The 13,958-nt window shown below is 39.6% G+C and overlaps 1 protein-coding gene across 1 annotated transcript; it reads right to left on the bottom strand.

Moving 5' to 3' along the window:
- Positions 1-203: 203 nt before the first annotated feature.
- On the bottom strand, positions 204-11,128 carry LOC149432774 (uncharacterized). Its single transcript, XM_089664963.1, has 5 exons — positions 10,963-11,128; positions 8,355-8,471; positions 6,223-6,369; positions 5,644-5,784; positions 204-3,952 (listed from the first exon to the last, which is right to left on the bottom strand). The coding sequence occupies exons 1-5, from the start codon at positions 11,015-11,017 to the stop codon at positions 3,765-3,767; spliced, it is 648 nt and encodes a 215-aa protein (XP_089521089.1). The 5' UTR covers positions 11,018-11,128; the 3' UTR covers positions 204-3,764.
- Between the last annotated feature and the right edge of the window lie 2,830 nt (positions 11,129-13,958).

The following is a 13,958-nucleotide window of genomic DNA, read 5'->3' as shown; positions in this document are numbered from 1 at the left end:
AAAGTGTCTCCTAGGGCTCTGTACTATCAACAGATGTATTAGGGACAGTATAGGAAGGGGAGGATCAGAGGAGGCATGATCAAACAGCCTATTTACACAATGTGGAAGATTAACCCCTTAGGTTCCACAGTGATTATAACAAGTATGCTTTACGGCATATACAGGCTTTTTGTACTGTTGTGGGTTTAGTAACATTTTATACATTTCAAAATTAAATGCATTTTATTACAGAAAATAACAGAAAACAATACAAATCTTTTTGTAAAAATCGAGGTTGTCATCTTCACAGAAAAGAGGAGTGTAGAGGGTGCGTCAGGTAATGTTTGTTCTTCTCTAGGAAGAGGTGACACAACTGGTGGAAGTCACACCTCTGTGTACATTTCTGAAGAACTGTCAATTAAAATGCCATCCTGACACCCGAGATGAGTTCTGACATTTAATAATGACATTAATTATGTACATAGAAAAAATATTCAGACAAACTACAAAGAAGAAATTGTGCAGAGAAATATATGTATGTCGGCTGCTACTGCTCACCTCCAATAATTCAAATTGAAATGTATGTAAACCCTGACAATTCATTCTACTTATTTTGGTCTGTTCAAGGGTAACTCCACTTTCGTGGGAAAAAAAAATGAGCAAAAAAAAGAAAAGAATAAAAAATAATAATATTAATAATAATACAGAATATACAATTGCAACTCAAGACATATTATAATTGAACGTTATTAAAAATTAAATTTCCTTTTCAATCTGCAGCCGCTGTAATTTTCTGTAAAATGCAATATGGCCGCCTGGAGGCGTTCTATACACAAATGATATACAGAATACCCCAATAAATGTCAAATGGCTCGCTGATTTACCCAGAAGTATGCGCTAAGATACAAATCAGATTTTTGGCACCCCCTGCAACAAAAATGTCATTTTTTTAACCGCTTCCCGTCCGCCCTATAGCAGAAGTACTGCTACAGGGTGGCACGGGTGCGCAAAACCATGTATATATACGTGATTTTGCATTCCTGGGTAGGGGGTGCGCGTGAAGTGCATTTACAAATATATGTAAAAATATATATACAAATGACTTTTTTTATGTTAAAAAAAATCTGAAGAATATATTTAAAAAATTTATATTTTTGCTTTCTCTACCCTTGATGGTTTGTTTGAAATTTTAAATGCGTTGTTATATTACAACAAAGTGGAAGCAACTGGGAGCAACAGCATCAGCCACCAAGTGGTAGGCCACGTCACATGACAGGACGGGGTCAGCGCATGCTGAAGCGCACAGTGCGCAGAAGTCGCCAGCAGAGTCAATAGCTAAAGACCTCCAAACTTGGTGTGGTCTTCAGATGAGCCCAACAACAGTGCGTAGAGATCTTCATGGAATGGGTTTCCATGGCTGAGCAGCTGCATCCAAGCCTTCCATCACCAAGTGCAATGCAAAGTGTCGGATGCCGCGGCGTAAAGCACGTTGCCATTGGACTCAGCAGCAATGGAGACATGTTCTCTGGAGTGACCAATCACACTTCTCTATCTGGCAATCTGATGGCCGTGTCTGGGTTTGGTGGTTGCCAGGAGAACGGTACTTGCCTGACTGCATTGTGCCAAGTGAAAAGTTTGGTGGAGGGGGGTGTATGGTGTGGGGTTGTTTTTCAGGGGTTGGGTTTGGCCCCCTAGTTCCAGTGAAGGAAACTCTTAAGGCGACATTTTGGACAATTTCATGCTCTCAACTTTGTGGGAAGAGTTTGGGGATGGCTCCTTCCTGTTCCAACATGACTGAGCACTAGTGCACAAAGCAAGGTCCATAAAGACATGGAGGAGCGAGTTTGGGATGGAGGAACTTGACTGGCCTGCACAGAGTCCTGACCTCAACCCCCATAGAACACCTTTGGGATGAATTAGAGCGGCGATTGCGAGCCAGGCCTCCTCCCCCGACATAAGTGCCTGACCTGACAAATGTGCTTCTGGAAGAATGGTCCAACCTTCCCATAGACACCCTCCTAAACCTTGTGGACGGCCTTCCCAGAAGAGATGAAGCTGTTATAGCTGCAAAGGGCGGGGCCAACTCAATATTGAACCCTACGGACTAAGACTGGGAGGCCATTAAAGTTCATGTGTGTAGAATGGGCGGGGCCAACTCAATATTGACCCTACGGACTAAGACTGGGAGGCCATTAAAGTTCATGTGCGTGGAAAGGCAGGCGGCCCAATACTTTGGGCAATATAGTGTATCTGATAACTCTGCGATCATCAGGAGCAGGAGAATTTATTTTGGGTTGTTCTTTGGTGAAAGGTTATGGTAATAGCCAGAAATATACAACTACATTTAAAATAAATTATATATAAGTATATATCATCAGCTCGTGGATTGCTTTTTTTTTTATGTACACTACATAATATTTTAGACACTTTCTAATAAAACATTCTTATATGTCATTCTTATATGTAATGAAAAATAGTTTCTAAGTATATTTGTGTGCCTATAAAATCCAAACCTTTATCAATTTCCATACTAATGCAGGACATAGACATTGGGAAAATCGGCCGTTTTTTGAAAAAAAAATTGTAAATCGGTCGTTCAGATGGCCGACTTTGCTACTAATTAAAAAAAAAAGTTGGCGGGTTTTAGTCCGGTCTGCGGCCGTCAATTAATATCATAGTGGTGTCACTGCATAGAGACCCTCTATTACAGTGGTTCTCAACCTTCCTAATGCCGTGACCCTTTAATACAGTTCCTCATGTTGTGGTGACCCCCAACCATAAAATTATTTACCCAGTAATTATAATTCATGAGTGTCGTTTTACCTCCATTACTGCTGCTTTCAACACAGTAGCTGCTTTTAACAGAGTAGCTGCTTTCAACACAGCAGCTGCTTTCTACACAGTAGCTGCTCTTTACACATCGGAAATATGTGTTTTCTGATGGTCTTAGGGGGCCCCTGTGAAAGGGTCGTTCGACCCCCAGGTTGAGAACCACTGCTCTATTATATTTGACAGAAGAAATAGATTATGCAGAAGAAGAAGAAGAGAAACACATTGTATCTATTTGTACTTGAATAGAAACATCTGTATCCAAAATGCATACAAATAGATACAATGTTGCAACTTTTTTTCTTCTCCGTCTTCTTCTGCAAAATCTATTTCATCTTCTCCTCTTTTCTTCTATTCTTCTTCTTGATATTCTATTTCTTCTTCTCCTGCAAAATCTATATCTTCTATTACTTCTTTTTCTTCATAGTCAATTTATTGTCAAATCGGCCAGAAGAACGGCCGATTTGACCATAAATTACTGCAAAAATCGGCCGATCTAACAAATTGTCCCAGGATTTTCCAGCATGGCCGATTTTCAAAATCTCTTAAAATTAAGAAAAACGGCCGACATTTTCCCCCACTAACGGTACGAATATCGGCCGATTTTTTTTTGTCAGCCGATAATTCGGCAAGAACATCGGAAATCTATGGCCTGCATTATAGCACCTTAAGGGATCTGGTACAATATACCAACTAGATTGACTTAATACTTCATTCCAAAATCTTGTGGAAAGCCTTTCCAGTAGGGTGGAGGCTGTTATAGCCACAGAGGGTGGGGTGGACAACTTTACAGGGGTTGCAATACGGAAAGGAGAAATCCTTCAGCTATTTGCTTAACAAAAACAGCTATTGGAATGAAATGGTGGCCCTCATAATACCAAATGGAATTTATTAGGCTAAATACTTGATGTTCCCTAATGAGAAAGAAATATGTGCATAAATATTTTTTACAAGTTTTAAAATAATAGCTTCAACAGCAAAATGCAGACAACAGTGAAGATGCAGACACTTTTTATATTGCCTCCACTCGTACAGATATTCTCAATGTTGATTGACACACCACTGACTTTGTATGTCTGGCTTTTGAGATCACAGATGCTTTTACTGGCACATCCGCGGAGGGCCATTGTCAATGGTTGGGAACCTGTAGGAAAAAAAGAGTAAAAAGTGCAACTAAGGATATATGATAGAGGAAAATATTACTGTGTAGGTATAACCAGGGGTATATTTACCACAAGGAAAACAAGGCATTTGCCTAGGGTGGCATTTTTCAGGGTGGGGCAGCACTGCCCCTCAGAAGAAGGGACAGAAGAAGGGACACATGCACCATGGGGACCTGGTGGGTTCTGAGAGAGGCTGCGGGTTTCATAATGATGCAGAGCCCGACTCTCGTTCCCAGGGATGTCCGGAGCTGTGAAGGTGAGTGTCTTTCTCTCTCGCCATGGGGGATGGTGGCTGGTGTATAGGGGGCAGTGGTACTGGAAGGCTTTCTTGGGTGGGAAGCAGGGGTGTTGTTGGTCAATGTCAGGCTTTCTTTGTTGGGGACGCCAATTTTTGTGTTGCCTAGGGCAGCTCAAAACCAAATACACCACTGGGTGTAACTACAGATTGTGCAAATCCTGTAAGCCTGTGACGTTTTGGTGCAGTATATAAAAGCTCTGTGGAATGGTACGGCCATTTGTATTCAGATGCCTATTGGGTCATCCAAGAAAAATAAAATGTCAAGACTGGTCTACTTGTATATGGGCAATTTATGGATTATATTTACCTAAGAATCTTGATTAAACTAAACGTAAATCCCAAAGATGGAAACAAAATCCTAAAGTGGAACTGCACTGAACCTGAGCCCCACAAAGGAAAAATACCATTTAGTTATTTTTTAATATTCAAAGCAATCCCTCGAATCTTCTATTTCTTTAACCTTCAAGCTGCCTGGTACCCTAGTAACCCTGTCATGTTGTTCCTATGACTAAACCCTTTGTATTGCTTACTGCCAGCCCTTCATTATTTAGCATCTCAAAAATTAAAGGGCTCTATTGAAACCAAAGTAGATGTAGACCCTATATGAGGTTTTAAGGGCCTTCAGAATTATGCATTGAGTTCTCTTTTGGTTCTTGACCCACAGCCTGCTCACCCTTTTGCTGTAAACCCTAACACTAACAGTATGTATTTCTAACTACAACTGGACATGCGTTGTAACCACTTGCCTTCCTGAGATATTTTGGAATGGTTCACAACAATGATAACGTTCATTTAATCCGGTATTGTGTGTGGCTGGCTACCATGCACAGCTCCACCAGATTTTGCCCTCTCCAGTTTTAGTAAATCAACCTCATAGACTTCATTAGGGAGGAGAATGGTCATGGTTAAGACACTTATTCTCTCTGGAAAGAGTTTTCTTTGAGTTAGGGGGATTAGGTAAGTATGCACACATGGATTTTTTTTAGTGTGGTACAGATTCATAAGTTTTAGAAGCCCACACAAAGCCTGGTACTGAAGAAGACTCACATATCACATGCTAAAAGTGAGATAAAGGGAAAACGTTTTGAACATTTTCAGTCTGGGGATTTCAAGGTGGTATCTCTGAGAAAGATCCCAGTGGGAAATGGTTTTAACTAGGTGATGTTCTCTACATCTTTCCCCGTTTTTGGTACTTCACCTATATGGTACAGCAGCCAGTGATGTATTAGGGGATCCCAGGGAGTTCTCTGGGTCCACAAATCTGATCCTATCAAGGATTACTCTACAATCCCACATGCTAAAAGTGAAATAAATGGAAAAAGTTTCGAGCGTTTTCAGTATGTTTGAGTAACATGAAGAGGAAAACATATTTACCTGATTGTGTTTTCTTCTGGAGAAGACACATGGTCTCATTGCCCATGCACTGAATGTTAAATGAACTGTAGCACCAGGTGGAGTAAGAAGTAATGCAACTTCTGCATTTCAACCCATTGGACACTGAGCTGGTTGCTGGCACTTAAAGAAGAAAAAAGGAGAAAGTCATTAAAGTATGGAATTAGAAGATGCTTGTATGATCACTAATGGTCATATTGCAAAGGTGAAAAAGTCTAGAAAGGCTGCCGTGAACCTTCGTTTGTGGCAGTTTGGGCTCCTATGGCTGGAAAATTTCTGAATTATGCCAGTCGACTGCTGTTAGATGGTGGACAACATGTTTCCACTTCCGCTATTCCGCTATTCTTTTTTTTTGTGGGAATAGGTGGTATGGAAGGGCCTGCAAAGAGTTCAACACGGTAGGTGTTTTTGCAAATGGAGGTTCAATTTGACTTTCTTTTCAGATGGAAATCCTTCTTGGTTAATGCGCCCGTCTACATGTGACTTTTCTGTTTGTTTTAGTGATAATTTAGTGTTTTATTCTACAATAATGTGCTGTTCAGAGAAAGTAAAACCACTTACAATCAGGCAAACTTGGGATGCAGTTGTCACTAGAGCAGCATGATGAAGCCATCCTAATGTTTCCTCTGGCTATACTGATGGTTCCATTGACACCACAGTGGGCGCGAGGTGCACATGTCATTGTATAGGAAAATGTGCTACTGTTATCTGAAAATAAACAAGAAATTGAAAATTCTGCGATGAAAATGTAATCACGGAATTCAAACAAGTATACCTTCAAGGGGTGGCAAAGAGAAATCACTTGCTGTACCTTTCCCAAGTTGTGTTTAAAACAGTGAACACTTACACTTCTTGTACACAAGATAGACATGATTTTCTAGGAAAATTATTCTGTACTTGAAGACACAGGGACCCTCACAGGAGGAGTTCAAAACTGGAGGGAGGGGCCATATTAATCAGGGGTGGGTCAAAAGATAAATCAATAAAACTCTAGAGGTGACTTGTCCATCTTAACCCCTTGACGCCGACGTAACACAAATATGCGGCCTCACAGAACTGGGCTTTTTTCCGTGGGGCCGCATATTTGCGTTCCTGTCTTTGTGCAGCACAGCACGAAGACCGCAGTGTCACCAAGAGTCTCGGGTCCCGTTCTAATGATCGGGACCCGGGATTCCTGATTCCAGGTCACATGATCGCTGTGATAGCTTCTGGTTGGCTATCACAGTGATCAGTCACTGTGCAGCCTGGCCCCCTTGTTTTTTTCTCACTCTATGAATGGAGGAGAAAGATACATTGTATCTCTTTAACTCTTGGCATAGAGAAAAATAAATAAAATAAAATACAAATAAATAAATAAATATTAAAAAATAAAAGAAAAAATACCTAGATCAAGGTTTGATCTAGTTCAGTGTCAGGGTTAGTGTTTGGGTCAAGGTCAGGGTCAAAGGTCAAAAGGTCGAGCTCAAAGGTCAGGAATAAAATGGTATCAGTGTCAGTTAGTGTCAGTGTGTTTTAGGTAAAAAAAAAGACAAAAACAAAATGCGCACTATTGTTTTTGGGCTGTACTACGGGTACAAACAACAAATAACATACACATATATGATATCGCTGCGATCGCCAAGAGCTGGAGAATTTATTTTGGGTTGTTCTTTGGTGGTAGGTTATGGTAGTAACATGAAACACACAGCTAAATAAATAAAAAAGATTTTTTTTTACTATTTTGGGACAATTAATAAAAAAAAATCAGGATACAGTTGCAAGAAAAAGTATGTGAACCCCTTGGGATTACGTGGAGTTTTGCATGAATTGGGCATAAAATGTGCTCTGATCGTCATCTAAGTCACAACAATAGAAGAACACAGTCTGCTGAACATAATACTACACAAACATTAGATGTTGTCATGGTTTAATTGCACATAACATGTAAACATTCACAGTGCAGGGAGCAAAAAGTATGTGAACCTTTGGACTTAATAACTGGTTGACCCTCCTTTGGCAGCAATAACCTCAACCAAACGTTTCCTGTAGTTGCAGATCAGACCTGCACAACGATCTGGAGTCATTTTGGACCACTCCTCTTCACAAAACTGTTTCAGTGTAGCAATATTCTTGGGATGTCTGGTGTGAATCGCTCTCTTAAGGTCACGCCACAGCATTTCAATCGGGTTGAGGTCAGGACTCTGACTGGGCCACTCCAGAAGGCGTATTCTGTGTTGTTGCAGCCATTGTTTTGTTGAATTACTTGTATGCTTTGGGCCTCACGTACTTTTTCCTCCCTTTTCCTCGCACATTTTATGCCCAATTCATGCAAAACTCCACGTAATCCCAAGGGGTTCACATACTTTTTCTTGCAACTGTATATCCATTGCCATTTACCACCAAATGAAAGCCCAATTTGTCCTAAAAAAACGCATTATAATCCACCCAGATGTACAAAGTAGTTGTAATGATACGGACTGTTTTACTAACACATGTCAACGTTGCAAAATTGTGCTTAGGCATTAACATTTGTTTTACCCTTAGGCGCGAAAGGGTTTTAAGAAACGATATACAAGTGAGGGACTTTGGATTCCGGGAGATACCGGCTAATACCCTAGATTTGTTTTACCCTCAGGCGCGAAGGGGTTAATATCCAATTGGAGATAAGAGGAATGGAGCAAATACATTGAGTTTTATATTGAAAGAAAACTTACCTACAGTATATACTCTATATAGAACTGTACACAAAGAGCCTGAAGTACAAGAAAAGCTGGAACCTTTGCAGGAGATGGATGTTTCAGAGGAACACTGTATGCAGGAGAGTGAGTAGCCTGAAATGAGAAAAATTATGTCTACAGTTTAAACAGATTGCGAGGAATTGAAATACTATTTTTAATATTTCAACCTTTCTTTTGTGTCTCATTTTTGTCAACAAATGCAGGCATAAAAAAACCTCTTTTCCTTGATTTTCATACTCTTTTTATATTAGTTTGCCTGTAATTAGGAATTCCTGCAAAAAGAATGGGAAACCATTTATGCATCATGGGAGGGAGAAATACAAACGTTTGTCCAGAAATATTACTTTTAACTAACGGCAAACCTTTTTTTTTCAGTTTTGGACAGAGAGGAGAGGGATTGGAAAACCTATTAGGTGAAAGTAAAAGAAAATCCCATATTTTGGGTTGTCTCCAGAAAAGTAAAAGAGGAGAAATCTTCCAATGGGCACACCAGTTCTGGAGACCTGGGGGTGGGGGCTTCCTTTAATTTGCAGGGATTTCCTCTCACTTCCTATTCTGGTTATGAGACAGGAAGTGAAGGAAAATCTCCCCAATGAGACACAGATGGAAAAAAAAAACATCTGACAGGGTTATAACAAAGGGCGGACTGACCATTTGAGCACTTGGGCACTGCCCGAGGGCCCAGGGTTAGTAGGGGGCTCCATGAGATGCCCCTAGTACCTTTCATAGGCTTTTTTGAGTGTGATTTGAGTGTGGATGAGGTCACAGGGGCCCCATGTTCCCCTATTGCCCGGGGGCCCCATGAGTTGTCAGTCCGCCCCTGGTTATAACCCTCCCTTACTATATCCAAAATGAGAAAACAACATTTTTTGTCTTTAGTTCTACTTTTAAAGTGATTCTAAAGGCTTCTTTATTTTTATTTTATTTATTTTTTCATTTTTGCTGGGTTTTTTTTCCTTCCTCTGGATCAACTGTGGGTGTTGGATTATAACTTTTTTTTTCTATGGTTGAACTGGATGGATTTTTGTATTTTTTCAGCCAGACTAACTATGTAACTATGTAAATAATAAACATGTCTATACTTACCTGCTGTGTGCAGTGGTTTTGCACAGAGTAGCCTGGATCCTTCTCTTCTCGGTACCCTGTCGGTGCTCCTGGCCCCTCCTCCTGTCCCTTCTGTTGGGTGTCCCCACAGTGAACAGCTTGCTATGGGGGCACCCGATTTTCCATGTATCCAGTCACAAACGGAGCCGTGGCTGGCCCTGCCGCCTCTCGCTACTCATTAGCTCACTGGCTGTGATTGACAGCAGTGGGAGCCAATACTGAGCCCTTACTGAGTCAGAACCATAGGTTAATTTAACCACTTCTCGTCTGGCCCATGTACATAAACGGCAGGATGGGAGCAGTGCAGGGGCGGGTTGCCATTTATAAATGGCGCCCGCAGTTTCAGGCCGTGTGCTCTCCCTGGGAGCGTGCAGCACCGCAACCAGGTTCCTGCTGTATCCAGAGGACACAGCGGAACACCAATAGCTGTACGGGACCTCTGTGTGAGGTCCTGATCATGTGATCACTGATTGGCCAATCAGTGATCACATGAATAGTAGTAAGCAAGATGTCACTTCCTGACGTCATTGCTTACTACGTGTGAAATCTGTGAATGATCACAGAGATCACATGGTACAAGGTTATTCATAACAGCCTTGTACCATGTGACAATCTGTGACCAATCACAGGTCACACAGTATTTCTCAATGGATGCAGGAATGCAGCCAGAGAGAAAGAGAAATTATTGCTTTTACAGCCTTTATGGGTATAAAAGCAATCAGTGTAAAAATAAAATCTTCATCACCCCCCACAAGTAGTACAGTGCAGGGACGTACTGACCACTTGGAAACTCGGGCACTGCCCGAGGGCCCGGGGTCAGTAGGGGGCCCCATGAGATGCCCCTGGTACCTTTTTCATAGGATACAGGGGCCCCATGATCCCCTATTGCCTGGGGGCCCCATGAGTTGTCAGTCCGCCCCTGGTACAGTGTCACTATGGTGACACTGTACTGCTAGGGTGACAGTATGTTAAAAAAACCCATAAATAATAATATAAAGAAATAAAATAAAAATGTAAAAGAAAATTAAAAAAATGTATAATTTTTGTATATACCGGTAAACTAATTTGGGTTTTTTCTTTTTTTTTACTAAAAAGATAACCAAATACATTTTGGCCAAGATTTATGAAGAAAGATTATTTATTTGCAAAATTTAATAAGAAAAACACTTATTTTTCAAAATTTGGGACTTTTTCATTTATATAGCAAAAAAAATAAAAATCCCAGTGGTGAATAAATACCTCCAAAATAAACTTTTATCTGTCTCAAACAAATGCTAAAGAAATCATATGAGTACAGTGTTGCATGACCGCGCAATTGTCATTCACAGTGTGATAGGGCTGAAAGCTGAAAATTGGCCTGGACAGGAAGGGGGTAAAAGTGTCCGGACCTGAAGTGGTTAAGCTCAGTGATCTGACGTTGATTAACATGATATTAAAAAATAACATTTAGGTGTTATTCAAATATGAACGATGTACTTACTACTTTCTACAAGAGCCAAAAGCACGCCCAGCAGAATTCCAACAACGGGTTGCATTCTACGGCTTCTACAGGTCGGTGTAATTTGTCCGAAGTCTCAGCCTTTTCTGAAAAATTTCAGGTAAATTGCTTCAACCTATCATATGTAGTTGCAGGCGTGGAGCAAAAAAGGAGAGCCAGATATTCATCATCGCGTTCAAAACGTTTGAGATGCTATTAATAGGCGTGACCATAATGGCTTCTCTAACTTTCAGAACAGACAAGTGTGAGCAGATATTTTGGTCATGCTAATACACGCATGACCTTTGTCTGACAACTGTGATTAAATCTTATCAATATTTCTTTTCAAGAGTCTCCGTTTCACTCTAGGCACAGAAACACAAACTAGAATGCACTGTTGGAGGCAGCATATGGTAACAAATATTAACCCCTTCATTCCTAAAGGTAAAACAAATCGAAATGCCTAAGCACAATTTTGCAACGTTGGCATGTGTTAGTAAAATTGTACATATCATCACAACTACTTTGTACATCCAGGTGGATTATACCGCGTTTTTTTTCTGGAAAAATTGGGATTTCATTTGGTGGTAAATGGTAATGATATCTCCCGTTTTTTTTTTTATTATCAAAGGAAAACTCACCCAAAATAGTAATAAAATTTGTTTTTTTTATTTAGCTGTGTGTTTCTTGTTACTACCATAACCTACCACCAAAGAACAACCAAAAATAAATTCTCCAGCTCTTGATGATCGCAGCGATACCACATATGTGTATGTTATTTGTTGTTTGTACCTGTAGTACAGCCCAGAAACAATAGTGAGCATTTTGTTTTTGTCTTTTTTTTTTTTTTTTACCTAAAACACGCTGACACTGACATTGACACTAACTGACATTGATACCAATTTTTTTTTAAATCCTGACCTTTGACCTTGACCTTGTTGTTTGTACCCGTAGTACAGCCCAGAAACAATAGTGCACATTTTGTTTTTGTCCTTTTTTTACCTAAAACACACTGACACTAACTGACACTGATACCATTTTTTTTAAATCCTGACCTTTGACCTTGACCTTTTACCCTGACTTTGACCAAAACAATAACCCTGGCACTGAACTAGATCAAACCTTGATCTAGGTATTTTTACTTTATGTTTTATTTTCATTTGTAATATTTATTTATCTTTTTTTTTCTTTTTACAAACATTTTTTTTTCTCTCTATGCCAGGAGTTAGAGAGATACAATGTATAATATGATGTATGTAATGATACAATGTATAATAGGATGTATATAATGATACAATGTATAATGGGATGTATATAATGATACAATGTATAATATGATGTATGTAATGATACAATGTATAATAGGATGTATATAATGATACAATGTATAATATAATGTATATAATGATACAATGTATAATGGGATGTATGTAATGATACAATGTATAATAGAATGTATATAATGATACAATGTATGATATGGTGTATATAATGATACAATGTATAATAGGAGATATATATATATATATATATATATATATATATATATATATATATATATATAATGATACAATGTATAATATGATGTATATAATGATACAATGTATAAACGGATGTATATAATGATACAATGTATAATAGGATGTATATAATGATACAATGTATGATAGAATGTATATAATGGTACAATGTATAATAGAATGTATATAATGATACAATGTATCTCTCTTCTCTATTCATAGAGAGAAAAAAAACAAGGAGGTCAGGCTGCACAGTGACTGATCACTGCGATAGCCAATCAGAGGCTATCACAATGGTCATGTGACCCGGAATCGGTCTAACGATCGGGACCCGGGGCTCTCAGTGTCATCGCGGTCTGCGCGCTCCCAGCACAAAGACAGGTACGCAAAGATGCGGCCCCATGGAAAAAAGCCCAGACCACATATTTGTGTGACGTCGGCGTCAAGGGGTTAAAGGACTTTTATTATATTATTATACAGGATTTATTTATTGCCAACAGTTACAATTTAACCATTTTCCATCCGGCCCATGTACATAAATGGCCGCACGAGAGCAGTACTGAAGCGGGTCACCTTTTATAAACTTCCCTCGCATTCACTGCCTGTGCACTCTACCTGGGAGCATGCGGCACCGCGAACACCGTTCACTGTACAGGACCTCTGTGTGAGGTCCCGATTCATGTGATCAGTGATTGGCCAACCAGTGATCACATGAATAGTCTCTATGGTGACACTGTACTGCTAGGGTGACGGTATGTAAAAAACAAAACAAAAAAAAAGCATAAATAATAATATAAAAAAATAAATAACGTAAAAAAAACTTTGGAAAAATTTTTAATTTTTGGTTATAAACTAATTTGTGTTATTTTGTTTTTAATAAAAAGATATCTGAATACATTTTGGCCAATTTAACCACTTCCCGTTCGACCCATGTACATAAACGGCCGGACGGGAGCAGTGCTGAAGTGTGTCGCTGTTTATAAACGGCCCCCGCATTCACTGCCTGTGCGTGCTCCCTGGGAGCGAACACTGATTGCTGTACAGGACCTCTGTGTGAGGTCCCGATCATGTGATCACTGATTGGCCAATCAGTGATCACATGAACAGTAGTAACAAGATGTCACTTCTGACATCATTGCTTACTACTAGTGAAATCTGTGAATGATCACAGAGATCACATGGTACAGGGCTATTCACAACAGCCTTGTACCATGTGACAAAGCTGTGACCAATCACAGCTCACACAGTATTTCTCAATGGCTGCAAGAATGCAGCCAGAGAGAAGGAGAAATTATTGCTTTTACAGCCTTTATGGGTGTAAAAGCAATCTGTAAAAAAAGAAAAAAAAATCTTCATCACCCCTCACAAGTAGAACAGTATGGTGACACTGTAGTGCTAGGGTGACAGTATGTAAAAAAAATAAAAAAAAAATAATAATAATATAAAAAAATAAAAATGTGAAAACATTTTTTAAAAAAT

Source organism: Staurois parvus, unplaced genomic scaffold (assembly GCF_062004578.1).
Source record: "Staurois parvus isolate SC_StPar_1 unplaced genomic scaffold, SC_StPar_1.0 ptg002113l, whole genome shotgun sequence".
NCBI classification, from domain to species: Eukaryota; Metazoa; Chordata; class Amphibia; order Anura; family Ranidae; genus Staurois; species Staurois parvus.
The sequence above is the reverse complement of the archived record's forward strand: the minus strand, read 5'-3'. Positions and strand labels throughout refer to the sequence as shown.